We start from the raw sequence: 16,768 nt of genomic DNA on the forward strand, positions 1-16,768 counted from the left end.
CTGTCCTGGCTGTGTCTCCTCCAAACCTCCCATGCAGCCCCAACTCCTCACCAGGCTGGTAGTGTGAAAAGCAGAAAAGGCCTTGGCTCTGTGTAAGCCCTGCCCAGCAATAACAAAAACATCTCCATAATTAATCAACCCTGCATTCAGCACAAATCCAAAACACAACCTCATGCCAGCCGCTGTGAAGAAAGTTAACTCTACCCCAGCCAAAATCAGAACAGCCCCTAAAAGATAGCTGCCATGTTATAACATGTTTCTGAGACAGATGATTTTGAATCTTTGTTTTTTGAAATTACATATGATGAAATTATGTATAGCTAATTCAGACCAAGAATTAAGCATGGGTAATTTAAAATTTTATAATATTCTCTTATTTTCTTAGTTGAGAGATAATTAATTTTTTTCCCATATTTTCCATATAGAACCTGAAAGTCACCATTTGTGGCACAGATTAGGGTAGGACTGTAATACAAAACACTATTCCCCCCTTTCTCATGCAATAATAATTGGAACTTTTTTTATGGTGTAAGAGATTATCCTTTCTACTTCTGTGTAATCTCCCCTGAGAATTGGATGGTTTTAAATTAATTTGTTAAGGGAACCACTGAGAAACCATCCTCATGTTTTTGTGTCAATTATAGTGTGCAATTTTTTTCTCAGATGACATGGCCTGAGTCTACTCACTGACTACTACTGGCTGTATCTGTTCTGAGGGGGGGATTGTCTTTCCTTCTTTGCATAATTATTTGCTAGTCAGAAGACAGCATGAGGAGGCTGGAAAGCTTCCCCATTCTACTCATCTGAGAAAGGTTTTAACCACCACCTTCTGAGTTTCAGGAAGGCACCATGCAGTATCCATGTTAAACATAGTTGTCATCTCCTCAAGTCTGGCCTCTGTGTAAACAGAAATAAGAGCATCAGAGGCCTAGAGTCAAAAAAAAAAAAAAAAAAAAAAAAAAAAAAAAAAAAAAAGGTAGCTTGATTGTTGCCCAATTGTTAAGAGATTCTCACGGAGTGACAAATCAAGACTGCAGTGCCAGGCAAGCATTCATATTCTGTCAGACCATTTGTAGCTGAAATCTAACATCAACTCAAAGCATAACACTATAATTTTCCTGGCTCCATAACTCCGTCATGCCTGCCTGACCCATATCTAATCTTCCAGAATGTGCTTTTCTACAGTCTACTGATACTTGGCAGCTTACATTGTCCTGAGCTCTGGTCCTTTGCCTCTCAGGAGGATGAGAATCTGGATAATCCACATATAGGATTTAGAAGTGTAAAAATAAAGTTATAGGGAAAGTGAATCCTCTACTTGAACTGACATAAATGTTCAAAAGAGGGGCAGGCAAGGTAGATTCTGATTAAATAGTGGCACTGTATGATAGCGAGAGTAGCTCTGACTTTCATAAGAAGTTGGGAAATCTGACATGGCACTCATAATCCCATCCCTCTCTGGAGTAATAGCTGGAGGCAGGATATCCTGGAGCATCTGAGAAAATCTTCTCCTGAAGCAGGATCCCCATGTTAAAACTAGTATCATTTTAGATGTGGTGTGAAGTTTTTGTGTCAGTGTGCAGTTTCACATCTTTCAAAAAAGGTAGGCCATCTCATATTGCATCCATCTAGTAAAGGGAAAGCTGAACTAGCTTCTAGACTCCATTGACTGTATTGACCTGTTCTTCAGTGATTATAATGGGAGTTTAGACCAAAGCTCACCAAGTTGATATTGAAGTCCTACTAAATCTGGTGCTTAATTTAGAAGAATTTTATTGCCCTTATGAGGCTTTTAAATTCTTTGTGCAATCAATCCGTACTTAGATAACTGTACTTAGAGACCCAGTAGGCTGAGTCTAGCTGGGCTTCAGAGGTGCTTCCCTTTGTCTTTAGGTTGCAAAAATAACCGGGACAGTTATGATAGGCAGAGTTAGACTGTCCTGCAGAGTTCTGTGCTTGAAATATTGACAAGACAATAGGTTAGAATTCTAAATTAGATAGAAAGAATTCCACCTATCTTTCTTTACAAACCGTAGATAATTCTTGCTTGATTTAAGAAACTAATTACTAAAAAGAGCTCTGAAAATCTTTTCCTAATAAATAGTTCTTGAGAAGAGCAGGAAATAAAGAGATCGGGACCAAGGAGACACCAAATAAGAAATTGAACATACATACTAATAAATTCCACTTTGTTTTTTTTTATACCATGAGGTCCTTCAGGCATCACATTTTGCAATTTCCTGAATCAATAATTTGGGAACATAATCCAATAAATCATTCAGCTGATAATAGGGATAAAGACTAGGTTTTTTCTGTTATTAAAACTGGATTCTGAGAACCAGATTTTTAAAGTATTTCAATTCTTAAGTATTTGATCCACAAAAAGACTTGGATTTTTTGATGGTCGGCACTGCACTATGTAAGGTTTAGGTGCCTGTTCCTATGCTTACCTCCATATGTTAAACAAGGCACATTATCTGCTTATACAGTGCATGCAAAGTAAACGACTCCAGCTGGGCTTCCCAATAGCTGCCCAAAATAATCAACAAGAACAAACACTGAGACTAGAGCCGTTTCTCTAAACCCCACCTCTATTGAAAACCTTAACTCTTAGTCACAGGGATGAGCAGACATGAGCAGCAGATCCCAAGCTCTTCCCTGTCTTAGATGCCCATTTGATGTTTTCAAGAAACATAGTCAGGAAGTGATGGGCATCAGTCTGAACACACAGCTAGAGGAAGGGGGTTTACCAAAATTGAAATAAAAGCTCAGAATTCAGCAGACTTCCAAGGTGTGGGAAACAGCTACTACTCCATCTGAAAGGATTCACATAGTCCTTGCTCACTTTCAGACTGTAAAACCTAGTCAGTGGGCTGTAGAGATCTTTCTGTCAGTCTTGCTGCAACAGTGCAACTTAAGAAAGAAAGTTGGCCTTCACATTGCCAGGGAGAAGGAGCAGCAGAAAAAAAATATTTCAGTGTACTCATCAAGAGAATTATTTAAGAGAAAGCTGCTGGTGCCCATTTCTCACTCAAAGAGATGGTGATGCCTTTTCCATTAAATGGATAGATAAAAAAAGTGAAAGTCCAAGTTTTTGTTTTCTTCTACTGAATAAAAAGGAATTTTACAAGCTTCCTCATAGAGTTTTTCCTTTTTCTGCATGAAACAAAGAGAATACTCTAATGAGTTATGGATTTACTGAACTCATTTAAGAACTTTAGCAGACTTGAAAAAGCTATAAAGTATACAAGGATAGCTGTAATCAGGGAAGGGCTTCTACATGGGAACTAACTGAGCATGGGTTTGTAATGCTGAAAAAAGAGGTCACTGTGGGGCCAAGAGCTGTAACTTGTATAGTCGAGGGAGGAAGTTGGATTGGTTGAAGTTATTAACTGTTCCTCATAAGAAGTAATGAGGTATAAAATGACACCAGTGAAGAACAAACAAGAGGATCAGTACTGTAGCATAGCTAATTGGAGTAACTCAGTGCCAGAGGATGGTCCAATGCAGCTTAAGAGGCAATTTTGCCAAAAACAGATAAATGGCTCTTACTTTATTTTACAATTGTAATTAATGGACAGAACACTTCAGTGGTAGTGCTAGGGTTGGTAGTCATGCCTATCTTATCAGTAATTGAATTTCTCTTAGTGAGGCCACTTCTGCTTTCCTTGCAAAGAAAGTTGTTTCTAAAAATTTATGTAGAAAAGATGACAGCATTGCACTGTTTGAGACCTGGCTGGAAATGAATCACAGCTCCCCAAGCACATATTTAGCTGGGTACCTCTCTGGATTCCTCCCTCAGCACATGAGAAGGAGTGTGATTGCACAAGTGAGCCCTCTGACACTTTTTTTTTGAGAGAGAAATAAAGTTTGTTCAGACAAACTGCTTCTGGTGCCTTATCCATGGATGCAGCACGGCCTCAGGCTAATGCCTGAGGAACTGAGTCTGCTATCACTACATGTCTCCATCTGCTGATTGCCAACAGAGATTTCCACATCCCCTCAAATAACCTAACGGAAAGCATACTCCTGATGCTCTGATTGATGCCTGCTTCCAAGTGGGAGGCAGGCCTTTTGTTAAACTTGGTCTAACAACTATGGGAAACAGAGACAAGGATACAAGCCAAAGCATTAGAGAGCATTTCTCCTGATGCTGCTTGGGGCTTAAATGTTTTTTGCCTTTTTTTAAAGTGGGTTTTTTTTTCTTTTGTTTTTGTTTGTTTTTGTTTTTGTTTTGTTTTTGTTTTTAAAAAGAGATTATCCCAGTTTAATCCTGTATAAAACAATATTAGATTATTTATGTCATCATCATGGAAACAAATGACAATTTCAAAGGAGGAGTGTCAGGACAACACTTCCAAGAGCACTTATACATTGATTGAGAAGAACTCAGATTCAATAGTTAATTAAATGGAGATGACCTCTAGCTCTTTTTGTCTTTTGTCCCAAATCTTCATCATAAACAGTCATTAGCATTACATAAATGCCAACATTAAACCACTGGTACTCCAAAGGTGCACGAGAATGGCAGCACTGCTATCCTACCTCTCATCCCTTGTAGCATCACTTACATTCTCCTTCCTTCTTATGTCCAAGAGATACCCTAGAGTATGAGCTGAAGTTTAATAGTGACTAATTCATAGTTTACCTCCAAATTTCTGGGTTAAATAACATCATTTTAGCAAAGGCCCATGTAGCAAATAATTTTGGTAGCAGCAAAAAAACCCCTTTACACAGCCTTGGATTTGAAACCCTGGACATTTTGAACTATTGTCTGTGTGATCTCTGGCTGCTCAGCTAGATTTCCTGTATGCACTTCCCTACACTGAAAAGTCCAGGCCATATTTTGTTTAGCATTAACTTGCCAGAAAAAAAAATAAAAATCTTTCCCTGAATATGCATGTAAGAAGGAGCAGAGGAACTGCATATGGTTTTATACAACTGCTAATGTGTATTTAAACAGTTGAGAAAAGGAAGCCTTTAATAAAAAAGATTTTTGCCTCTTGTATATATATTGAGGGAATACGTATTTTGAGTTGCTTTTGGGTAAAATCCGGGCTGAACTCAGCTGCCTCAGTCTCCTCTAGCGCTATTGACAGCCACATTGGCTGAGCCCTCAAACACCTGAACCACCCTCAAACACCTGAACCTTTCTGTAGCCGCAGCTGGACCCCAGCTGAGGTAACCAGGCCATGCAGAGTGGCACTAGCTGGCAGGCAGATGCAAGGCCCCCGTCATGTCTGTCTTGTATGATTTAGGGAGTTCTGACTTTATTTGTATATAATATAATGCCAAACATCTGCTCAGTGCTTTATCAACATTTAAGCCAGTGTATAAAAGTTTGTACTCTCCTGCTGTGCTCAGTCTGAAGTGCATAATTTCAGAGACATTCAGCAGAAACTGCAAGTATGAATGGTATCTTGCTTATGGGAAACAAACTCTGTTTTAATAGGAAGCAGTCAAATCAGTAGGCAAATATACTGGGTTTCAGCATGCTTTTAATTTTTAAATATGAAATACGTAAGAAAATAAAAATGCCTAGCATTTTCTGCTCAGAGCAGCACAAACTCTAAATGAAGAGGCTCTGAATGTTGTTGCTCATACACTGAAAGCACATCTGTGACTGCCGTGTGATACATAAACACCCAGGCTAATGCTAAACCTGAATCCACTGGGTTATTAATAACAGCACAACTGGGTCAGCAGTGTATTGAGTGTAAACTGATTAATCATGTTTCCTGGGTAAGTTTGCAGCCTACCCTAAGCTTTCTGCAGTTGTAACCAGACTACCATAGAACAGGAGTCAGGTGATTTTAAGCTTATACAAATAATTTCTGCATTACAGTTATTGAAATACCAAGGTGTTCAAGATTTGTATTATGTTTAGATCAGTCAAGGACAATGCTAAGGCTTATATTTGGATTCAGGGGTCTAAGCTTCCTCATTTGGGCTCAAAAATCAGAAATTTCATAAAACATGCTCTAAGACTTCTTACCATATGGAATGAAATCCTTAAAAAATGTGCAGTTTCTCTTGTACGTAGTGAGAGGGTTTTGGTGCACTATCTGATCTGAAAAGTTAGGAGGCTGCATAGCCAGCCTTGCCATCTGCCTCCTTCTGCATCAGCCTCTTGAAAAACAGCCAGTTCTGTTTGATTGATGTATCACAGTATAGAATGATAGAGTCATAGAGACATTTAGGTTGGAAAAGACCTCCAAGATCAAGTCCAACCTTGACTGAACACCACCTTGTCAACTAAACCACAGCACTATGTGACATGTCTAGTCGTTCCTTGAACACCTCCAGAGATAGAGACTCCACTGCATCCATGGGCAGTCCAATGTTTAACCACCGTTTCTGTGAAGAAATTCTTTTTGATGTCCAATCTAAACCTCTGCTGATTCAAGGCAGGCCACTTCTTTGTCCTGTCACTGGTGGCCTGGGAGAAGACACCAACCCCCACCTGGCTGCAGCCTCCTTTCAGGGAGTTGTAGATGGGGATAAGGTCTCTCCCAGGCGTCATTTTCTCCAGGCTAAACAACCCCAGGTCTGTCAGATGCTCCTCACAGGACTTACTCTTTAGACCCTTCACCAGCCTTGTTGCCCTTCTCTGGACATGATCTAGCACCTCAACATCCTTCCTAAACTGAGAGGCCCAGAACTGGACACAGCACTCAAGGTGCGGGCTCCCCAGTGCTGAGTACAGAGGGAGAATGACCACCACTGCTGCTGGTCACACTATTGCTGAGTCAGGCCAGGATGCTGTTGGGCACACCTGGGCACACTCTGGCTCATGTTCAGCTGCACCCTCAAGTCCCTTTCTGCTGGGCAGTTTTCCAGTCACTCCACCCCCAACCTGTATCACTCCAGGGCATTGTTGTGACACAAGTGCAGGACCTGGCCTTGTTGAACCTCACGCCATTGGCCTCTGCCAATGATCCAGCCTGTCCAGATCCCTCAGCAGAGCCATCCTGCCCTCCAGCAGGTCAATGCTCCTGCTCAATTTAGTGTTGTCTGCAAACTTACTGAGGGTGATGGTACTACATCCTCAAACCTCTAGGCACACAAGCCAGTTACTAGACCTGGTACCAGGCTGGTGACTAGCTATTTCTTACTCGTTTAAAGATTTAGACCCTGAGGCATTGGAATAGAGAAGTCTTCACTCAGCATGAGGAGCTCACTCTAAGCAGGCAAAGTCAGGCTCCTTTTTGTTACTTAAATACCTTATGGCCTGGAAAAAAGATTGTCAAACTGAAACACTTTCTGAAGATTGGTCCTAAGGTTGATCCTAAGTACTTTTCTCTTAACAGATGGATGCTGGTCTTCCTCTTCCAATTCTCTGGGTAAAATTCTCACTCACAAACCTCTATTCTTGTCTTTTTCTTCCTAAGCAGATTGGTGGTCAGGTTTTCTTCCTCTCTAAAATCTCTCCAGCTAGTAGGCTGCAGCATTTTCCCTTTTGTACAGCAGGAACCAAAATAGGTTTTGGAACTTTTTTTCTAGAACTATGACATCTGAAGATTTGAGATATCCTTCCATCTATGTCCCCCACAGCTATGCTGTAGATGAGATTTTTGAAGATCTGGTTTTGATTCTATGCATAGAAAAGGAGATTTAATCTTCCTTTTCCTAATTGTTTAACTGTATTTTCAATACAAAGAATAATCATACTCTGTTTGTGATTTGTGATGAAACTGACTAATTTTTTGGGGGGTTTGGTTCATTGTTTTGTTTTGGTTTGGTTTTTTTTTAATCTAAAATACTTAGAAACTTTTTATCTTGAGATTAGTTTTTGTTATATAGCAAGAAGACCATGCACAAGACATAACGTTTCTAAGTCAGTGTTTTCTTTGTGTGCTGTGCATTGAAACTTAAATTATTTTCCATTACTTGTCTTTCTATCACTAGACAAAAATTCTTACATAACAGAAAAATTTGTAATAGTATTCTGACCAGTCCAATTTATATGGTACATTGTTGGGAAAAAAACCCTAAGAAAATGCAGAATGGCTACAAGCCTACTAATATGATTTAGGAACTTTTTTCAGAAGCTACATACAGCATGCAAAACTGCAAATACATATTCAATATTTGTGTTTTATAGAAAATTTTATAAATATTCAAATTTGAGAGAAACAATATGGAATAAAATGCACTAGGAAACTGATATGTAGACAAAGGTTTATTTACACCATACAACATTTTAAATATTTTATACACAGCTGCAGCAGAGAAAGCTATTCTGAGCTTTCCAGAGAAAACTGCAATAATAAAGATGTGAAATATATTATTCATATAAAAGTGAGATTATTACTTTATTGCATTTAAAGCAATGAAGAATGTAGCTCAACAGACATTCATTTAATGACAAAAACTTTGCTTTTATATTATAAAGTAAAAAGTGTAGTAATGGCCAAACAGACTGTTATAAACTTTAAAAACTGCATAAATATATACATTGTGCTTCATGGTGAAGTTTTTTGAAAACTAAACCAAATGAAGCTGTTACAACATGAATCGTTGCTTGAGGTTTATCTATAAAGATTACCTTACAAATCCATTCCACGGGTACTTACAACACACGATGGTAAGAATTGTACACCTGGTTCTCCACTAGCTGCACTAGTGGGAATATACTGTACGAAAAAAACCACTGACATTTGGCACAGGAAGAGCCTGACATAAAGGAGTTGCAATGTTCAGACAGGAGTGTCGGGATTGTCAGGATTCCCAAAGTCTTTTTATTGTCAGTGCAATGAATTATTTTTACTTTGTTTCTCTTTTGTTCAGTTCGTTTTTGTTAAACTTCTGTTTGAAAGTCACCTTCTTGCACATCTAAAGGCAAGTTCAGACACTTCTCCCATTCTGCTGGTCTGAGTTCTAAAGCATCTTTTGCCTCTGTGTCTAATACATTTATCGTTGTATAGTGTTGGTAGTCACCTGTGGTTTTGAAACTGTCCCATGGAGCCTTGCTCGGTCCTGAGTTCTCCTGAAGACCAAAGAAAGAAGAATTAAAATCAAGGATGAAATAATGCAGTTTCCATTTATAAGGCTGATTGCTGACGTGCTCTCATGAGACACAGAAGCTGGAGAGGGGAAATGGCTTTGCAGGGAGTCAGGCTGGCGAGTGCTCGGCACCGCTGCGACTTTTTCTCTGTGAACAATCAACACTTTGGCAGGCTCCTCACCTGAGCTGCCAGCTAAGCCCTTTCTTTCACAAGAACCAATGTGTGAGGAATGGGCTGAGAGATCCAGTACCAATAGACATCCTTCTAAGAGTGGGAGAAAAGTGGGAGAAGAGTGCAAAAAAGAGGGAGAAGAGAAAGGAAGGTAACTGAGAAGAGTCTGTTGCCTGAAATATGAAGAGGTTTGAAAAAGAGACTGCCAGCTGGATTTTAAATTGTGGCAGGTGCATGGCAGAATGACAGAAACCTTGAAAATACTGTGAGAGCCACCTTCCGTGACAGGCTGATGAGCTCATGTATATTAGGATTAACAAACTGAAAGGTGGTTATCATTTTACTGGGTGAATTTATTTTCTTTTTTGATTCTAGGTTTTATAAGGTAAAATACTTTGTGAACCAATTTAATTAGAGATGTCTGCTGTAACATGATGGGTGGGATTTAGCTGCTAAAATGCAATATTTTTGCACCATCTAAGATGCCTTTGGACTTTCTGCTTGATCTCCAACTATCTTTCACGAGAGGTGCAGATCTCCTTCGAGTCCTGTATCATCGCTGCCTTTACTGTGCTATAAACAAAGACCTCTGTATAAATAGCCTGAGATGCCTATATTTAGGTATCTGGATCACTCTCTGACTGTCTCACAAACAGACCATTCCACTAGGCAGCTTTTATGAGCAGACCTTTTAAAAGCACAGCACCAACGTGAAATGGAGTAAACGCAATTCTTCCACTGAGATTCCCTTTGAGATTTTGAATTAATTCAAGCTTTATGTGAATAGCAAATCTCAAGTAGGGAGACAAATGAAAACTTTACATGTCAGCTGATCTCAAAAGGAGGAGTGAGTGATAGAAAATAACACATATCACAAATAAAGGTTCATCAAAGAATCAGGGCTAAATTTCTGCTGGATTAAGATGATGTAAATGATGTAAATCCATTGGCCTCACATCTGCTTAATACCTCTTCTTCATGTCTGAGAGCAGCTCTTCTGAAAAAGTTATAGAATACAAGGATTCTAGCTCAGTTCCATTTAATATACACTTTTCACATTATAAAATTATATAAAAATTATTACTAATCAAAATATTACTGATAAAAATATGTCAGACTAAATTAGCTGTTTTAATTAGGCAGAATCAACCATTTCCTTGCTCTCATTATCAGATGTAGTCAGGGTGTTATGCATGTGTGTGAGTGTGTGTGTATAAATTTGAATTATGATGATAGCAGCCTCAACTGAGGATGATTTAATTTTTGCTTTTCCCATGGTAAATATTTATAAACCTATTATGGAAAAGATATGGCATTACAGAGATCCTGTGTGCTTTCTGGACAATTGCATGTATAGGTAAATCTATCTGGACTTGTTTGTAGTATCTAATTTATTATCTCCTTGCAGAACTAGAGGAAAAGACTTATTGGTCAAATGGTATTGGTGAGCTGCTTTCTCTGTATAAAGGTGCTTAGACACAGTAGGCACATACAGATTTGAAATGTATTCCCCTCAGTACAATTACTTGTAATCTATAATGATGTTAGTGAGTTAGTTATGGTCTAATTGTAGAATGTAATGAGTCTCATCATAGCTTGGGTTACTGAAAATAGCTTTGGTTCTCATTTCTGAAGTACCTAAAGGTGAAGTCTTCTTCGGAAATGTACTGAAGTCAAAAGGTTTCATTGTTTCATTGTTGTTGTTTAGGATTCACCGTGTTTTAAATATAACAGAAGGACACTTACCATACTGCCTGATTTTGGGACATCCCGAAATCTGTCCAGAGTCTGAAATTTCTGATTTAACTCTTGAAACAATTCCATATGCCTCTTTCTTGTATGCATGACCTTCTGCAAAATGGAATATACTTGCTTATATTTATAATTGAATCTGTTTTGGTTTTTTTTAAGAGAAGCATTACTTTTTCCAACATAATAAAGTAAATTGAATTTGGCAGGGCCATCTTTTCCCTATAGATTTGAACAATGGAAGTGAATTGCCCTGGCCCTTCTTGCCACTGCATTTAATGTTCTTCCTGCGTCCAAGACTGTTTTTAACCCTATGTTTATTGAGTTGCTGAAATTAGGGGCCAGTGTTTTTATGCTAGCTTGGAAGTATCCTGAAAGTAATGGCAATTTCTCAGAAGAATATTTCTCTTGTGTATCAAGAATATTTCTAGAACTTCTGTTTTCAGCACGGATGCTTACATTTTAATTTCTATAGGAAAGCAACAGCACTTTTTAATGGTCCCTGTTGGAGTAACTTTTATGAGAACACTGAACTCTGAAATCTTGGCTCAAATGGAAAATCCCCAAATGTTATGTCTTTTTAATGAGACATCTTCTTGTCATTCAAATAATCATAAAATGCAGTTGAAATTGCATTCATATCAAGAAAAGTAGGCACATTTTTCCAATTTTACTTGCATTCTTATTTCATAGACAAAGAAATTGGAAACCACCCTCCCTCTAGCCCATGCTGAGAGCACTTTTCCAAAAAAACTAATTATATGGCACTCCTGTGGAAGAGAGGGAGACCCCAAAGACCCTCCACAGTTCTCACACCTCAGTGCACAGGCCTCACCCATGTACCTGCTTGGGCAGCTACTTGGAGAGTGAAGCCTGTTTTCAAGCCTAGATTGTAAACTATCCCCATCAGAGCTGTTTCCAAAGGAATTCATGCTCAGTTATGGATTCAGAGCAGCCTCTGGAGCCAAGCTCAAGGCTGCTTACTGCTTGACCACTCTCATGGTTCTGTGGTCTGGATGGTCTAGGAATGGGAGGGTCTGAGGATGCTTCATCTCAGTCCAACAGTGGATGGGCTTGGCTTTGCTTTTCCTAAGCTTTCTAACTGCTTGAACTTTAATTACAGCCAGGGCAGCAGCCAGGAATGCTGACAGATGAGGTGCAGGACACAGGCCTTTGTGCAAGTCCTGGTTTTGTGTCAAGCCTGATTTTTCCTGGAGCTGTGAGCGAAACCCTGCAAACTTAGGTATGTGGTGCCTGAGTGTGACCCTTTCCATCAAGTAACACCCCTGCCAAGCCTAGGTTAGTACCTTTTAAAATGGAGTGGCAATAGCTGACTCTTATTCCTTCATCAATGCCAACTTTATCTTGCATTTCCATTATGTCTTTAGAGATTTCATGAAACATGGCTGCTCTTTTGGCCAGGCATTTCTACTGCTATGCTATAATACTCATATTAGCCTTAATACAGCCACAGGGTACCTTGAGAATTTGTTCACTTCTGAGAAACAGAATTTGGCTCTATGTCTGACAAAAGAGACATGAGACATCAGCAATTAAAGGCCTATTAACTTGAGTTGTGGGGTGAATAAGGGAAAACCTTTTGCAGTATTTGGTAATAAACTCCCTGCAAAAGGTAATTTAAGTAGACATAGCTATCTAAATTTATGAGGGGAGTTTCACTTAAGTGACTTCCTAGGGATTCTTTTAAGATTTTGCTGCTATGGTAGACAGAAGTATATAGCAATTTTCATATATATAAAATTTAAAAAAAAAGGTTCTACCTCAAAGATTATTATTGGTTGAAATAAGGAGACATGGTCATGGGAATAAAACAGTTTTGTTGGGTTAGAACACTAGCTCTAAAAAGCAGGAAATAACATAAGGCTGTGAAACAAGTATCTCCATTTGAAGGCTTTTTAGTAGAAAGCTGGGAATATAGAGAATGATACTTTCTGATATCTTTTCCTTAATCGTGTACCCAAGATGTCATTAAATAGCAAATATGAATAATGCAAATGTCTTACTCAGTTCATTACATTATTCTTGAGGAGAAGCAGGTGGGAGGAGAAATAAAATACTTGCACCGGGAAGTCTGCCAGAAAAAAAACTTTACATTTTATTCTTAATAGCAGCATGACTGGTATGAACATGTACCCATGGATCTTTTGGTTACTTTGTGTTTTCCTGGCTTCCATTCCATAATTCCTACCCACTGACACCCACTCCCTCCCTATTGCTTAGAAAGAACAATCTGAACTGAAGGTGCAGTAACTTAAATTTCCAACTTTATCTCTCAATTTCTAAACTTGTTTTAAATTTCTGGTTAGAAAGCACCATATTTTCTCCTTTCTAGAAAATATGCTCTGTTGGGTAACTCTTTTATGAGAAAACAACCTACAAAATATTTGTAGTGTGTTATTCTGTTTTCTCTATTAAATAGGCAGTGTGGAAAACATCCCTTTATTAATCCTAGAAATACTAATTTTTAACAATACAATGCTGGAAATCTTGACCACTAATACTATGATGACTGTGGTAGCATCAGGATCTGAAAAGGATGGAAACTGAACTTGTGCTTCTTTCTTTAGGTGCAGCTGTGCAGTTCTCATTGGTGCTGCATCCCTGCCAGAAGCACCAGAGTCAGCCACCAGGCTGCAGACATACATCTTGTGGTGTCTCCTGAAGGTTTCATAACTCTTGTGCCCCACACCCTAAAGGGGGTCAAGCTGAATCAATACCCCTTCTACATTTCTACCTGCACTCTTAAGTCAGATCGAATGTGTGTTTTGAAGGGACTACACCTTACTCGGATGCTCACCTACTCACAGGAAAGGATTCAGAGTGTGGATTGCTGTCAGCACAACAGGCAGAACTTCAAACATACCCAGCTCCCTTTTTTATTTATAATAAGGCTTTAGCTGAACTCTAGCTCAAGACACACTTGTGAATATTTCATGACACCCCACTTGCATTACTGTATTCAGCTTTGAAGTTCCCAATATAAGGTCCAAGTCCTGTTGGAGTGAGTGTCGGGGAGAGTGACAAAGATGATCAGAGGGCTGGAGGACCTCTCATATGAATTCTGACTGGGAGAACTGGGGCTGTTCAGCCTGGAGATGAGAAGGCTTTGGGGAGATCTTATAGCAGCCTTGCAGTATCTAAGGAGGGCCTGCAAGAAAGCTGGAGGAGGACTTTTTACAAGAACATATAGTGATAAGGACAAGTGGTGATGGCTTTAAGCTGAAAAAGGGTAGTTTTAGATTAGATATGGAAAAAAAACTTTCATGATGAAGGTGATGAGACACTGGAACAGGTTGCTAAAGAAGTTGTGAATGCCCCATTCCGTTAAAGCGTTAAAGGCCAGGTTGGATGAGGCTCAGCCTGGTCTAGTGGAAGGTGTTCCTGCCAGTGGCTGGGACTTGGCTCTAGATGATCTTTAAGGCCCCTTTCAACCTAGGCAATGATTCTACAATTTGTGGTCAATCTCATAAATAACAATATCATTGTCATCATCATCACCACTACCAGGTAAATTAATTTGCTTTGGAGATTTCTTACATGGTCACAGTTAAAAATTTTCTCTCTCAAATCATGTACAAAGCAGCTAAGTTAAAAGAACAGACGGGGAAATGCCTTCCCAGCCCTCTAATGGAAACATGCTGTTTTTTCAAAATGTTATAGGTATCATCACTTGCCAAACTTGGGAAGAGGAAATAATTTTTCCCTGGAGGCATGTATTTTTTTTACCCCTGCCTTCAAGAGATGTCTTCAGGTTAGTAAGAGAATGATTTTAAACTTTTGTGAGTTCTAATAGTATTATACTAAATAGTTATGGCAGATGAAGTTCTGAAAGAATGCAGCTCCAGCAATCGGTGATCAATTTAGCATTATTGTTGGTGAACGTCTACTGATCTGTGGAATGGAAAGAGACAGTCTAGTATTCACACTTGTCCCGTGTATCCTTGCTCTCCCTCAGAGCTAGAGATTACTTGAATTCTTGGGATCAGGGTAATAAAATATTTTCTGAACTATTTGGCATAAATGTTGTTAGCAGAGTATAGATCCAATGAATGGCTGATAGAAATGAGAGAGTGGGGTGACTAGGGAAATGCAAAAGTCAGACTCTCTCATAGAATTTAAAGGTAATTGTGATCTTGAATCCTAAAACTCATGCCAATAGTACTGTTTAGCTCTCCTGTACATTTTTGTAATTGCCAGCATACAGCTTTTACAAAGCCCTCCTGGGAATTTCAACAGCATCTGTATTTCTGTTCAACATAATTAGAATGAATTTTATTTGATCTGACAGCTAACAGTTAGTGCTGAGACTTAATGAAAAAGCTACCTGTCCAGCTCTAGAGAAAAAATGACAGGAGTTGGAGGGCACTTAGCTGGGGTTAGCACAGCCAGTGGCAGCAAGGATCCAAAATGTCCAGACCAATAATTTTGCTAATGTTTTGGACACCAGACTGCGTGAATGAGTCCAAACCTATCTTTATTAATAGCAAGAAAAGAGCTGTAAAGTTGTTCTATGTTGACTGTTCATTTGGCAAACTTCAAAGTTCAACTAGATTAGTCAGTGTTTTACAAAATCTAACTGTGGACAGTATATTATGTTGCAGAAATACTTCCTGCTGATAGACTAAGCCCTGTTTGTTACACTATCTTTATTTTTTTTTCCCCTACATGAAGGGATAATTTAAGAATTTAATCGTGAGCTATTTAAAAAGGGAAAACAAGATACAGGTGGCCAGTTTTGAGGCCCTCCTCTCTAACCAGAGGGTTAGAGGTTTCACTTGAGATCTATGGTAAGTGCTTGCCAGTTTTGATGTCATCCTTTTCTCCTTTTCTTTTGACTGAGACATATTTTCTGTAACAGAATCCACAGAGACGCAGGACTTCCACTACTTATAATCCATTGCAAAGGCCCTTGAAACTATATCTGCATTTCTGCATCTATTGAGGATAACAGAGAGAGAGAGAGGATTTTGTGATGTTATGTAGTCTTAATCTAGCTGTTCACATTGCATAGCGGCTGGCTTTGTGTTTCTTCTGTAGCTCTTGGAGAAAAACGGCTTTTCTCATGTTTTCTTTATTGTATTTTTATTGTTTTTATTTATTAATAAATTATTTATATTAAGGTGAATGTTCAGTTGGAAGCCACTAGAATAGTATGAAACCATGACTATACAGTAATAAATCAAACATGTCCAAGACTATTCTCTGGCAACATCTAACATGGAATGTTCTCCATGACCACTAAATTCTATTAAATTCTGTTATGTTCCCAATTAAAAAGTCTAAAACCAAATCGTCTATTGTGAATGGAACCCAGATTGAACTGAGTCCCTTAATGACATTCAATAACTTCTTGGAGAGATAAGGGTGGTCCAGACTAAAACAGTGAAGGTCTTTCTAAAACTTAATCCTTTTAAAAGCTGGAATTTTTGGTACCAAGAAATTTTTCCTCAAATGTCTAATTTATTAAGATAGACATAGCCTGAGTATTTGTCTTGAATGTATACAGAGATACATGTGTGAAAGGTTGAGGGTATAGAGACTGCAGAGAGAGTGTTAAAAGGAAAAGATCACCCTTGTCCCACCCTTGTCCATGCTGCATACTTAACCCTTGTTATTTTCAGAACCACATCCATGTCATTCTATAATTTGATATCCTCAGATATGTGGATGGGCATTGTCTCAGAGAGTGCCAGTTGGCACTGGTCACAGACAAAGCAGAGAAAGTGTTAAACATTTAAATAGTATGTTCGATCACTTTGGCTCGATCTTACCTCCAGACTGTATTCCATTATGCAGCCAAGCTGCTTCAGGGTATCCAA

At 38.8% G+C, this 16,768-nt stretch overlaps 1 protein-coding gene and 1 long non-coding RNA gene across 2 annotated transcripts in view; one reads left to right on the top strand and one right to left on the bottom strand.

The window, feature by feature from the left end:
• LOC310906872 overlaps positions 1 to 12,145 on the top strand; it is a 71,165-nt gene extending 59,020 nt beyond the window's left edge. Inside the window, exon 3 of the long non-coding RNA XR_014589495.1 lies at positions 12,052 to 12,145. This is a non-coding gene — a long non-coding RNA (uncharacterized lncRNA). The remainder of the gene's footprint in view (positions 1 to 12,051) is intronic.
• The window catches only part of ADGRB3 (adhesion G protein-coupled receptor B3), a 445,728-nt gene continuing 437,344 nt past the window's right edge, over positions 8,385 to 16,768 (bottom strand). Inside the window, exons 30-31 of the mRNA XM_083856501.1 lie at positions 10,926 to 11,030; positions 8,385 to 8,989 (exon numbers count right to left, since the gene is read on the bottom strand). Of these exons, the coding sequence (XP_083712627.1) occupies positions 8,801 to 8,989; positions 10,926 to 11,030 (294 nt within the window). The 3' untranslated portion in view covers positions 8,385 to 8,800. The remainder of the gene's footprint in view (positions 8,990 to 10,925; positions 11,031 to 16,768) is intronic.

This window comes from Zosterops lateralis, assembly GCF_965231275.1.
Source record: "Zosterops lateralis genome assembly, chromosome: 3".
In the NCBI taxonomy this organism is placed as follows: Eukaryota; Metazoa; Chordata; class Aves; order Passeriformes; family Zosteropidae; genus Zosterops; species Zosterops lateralis.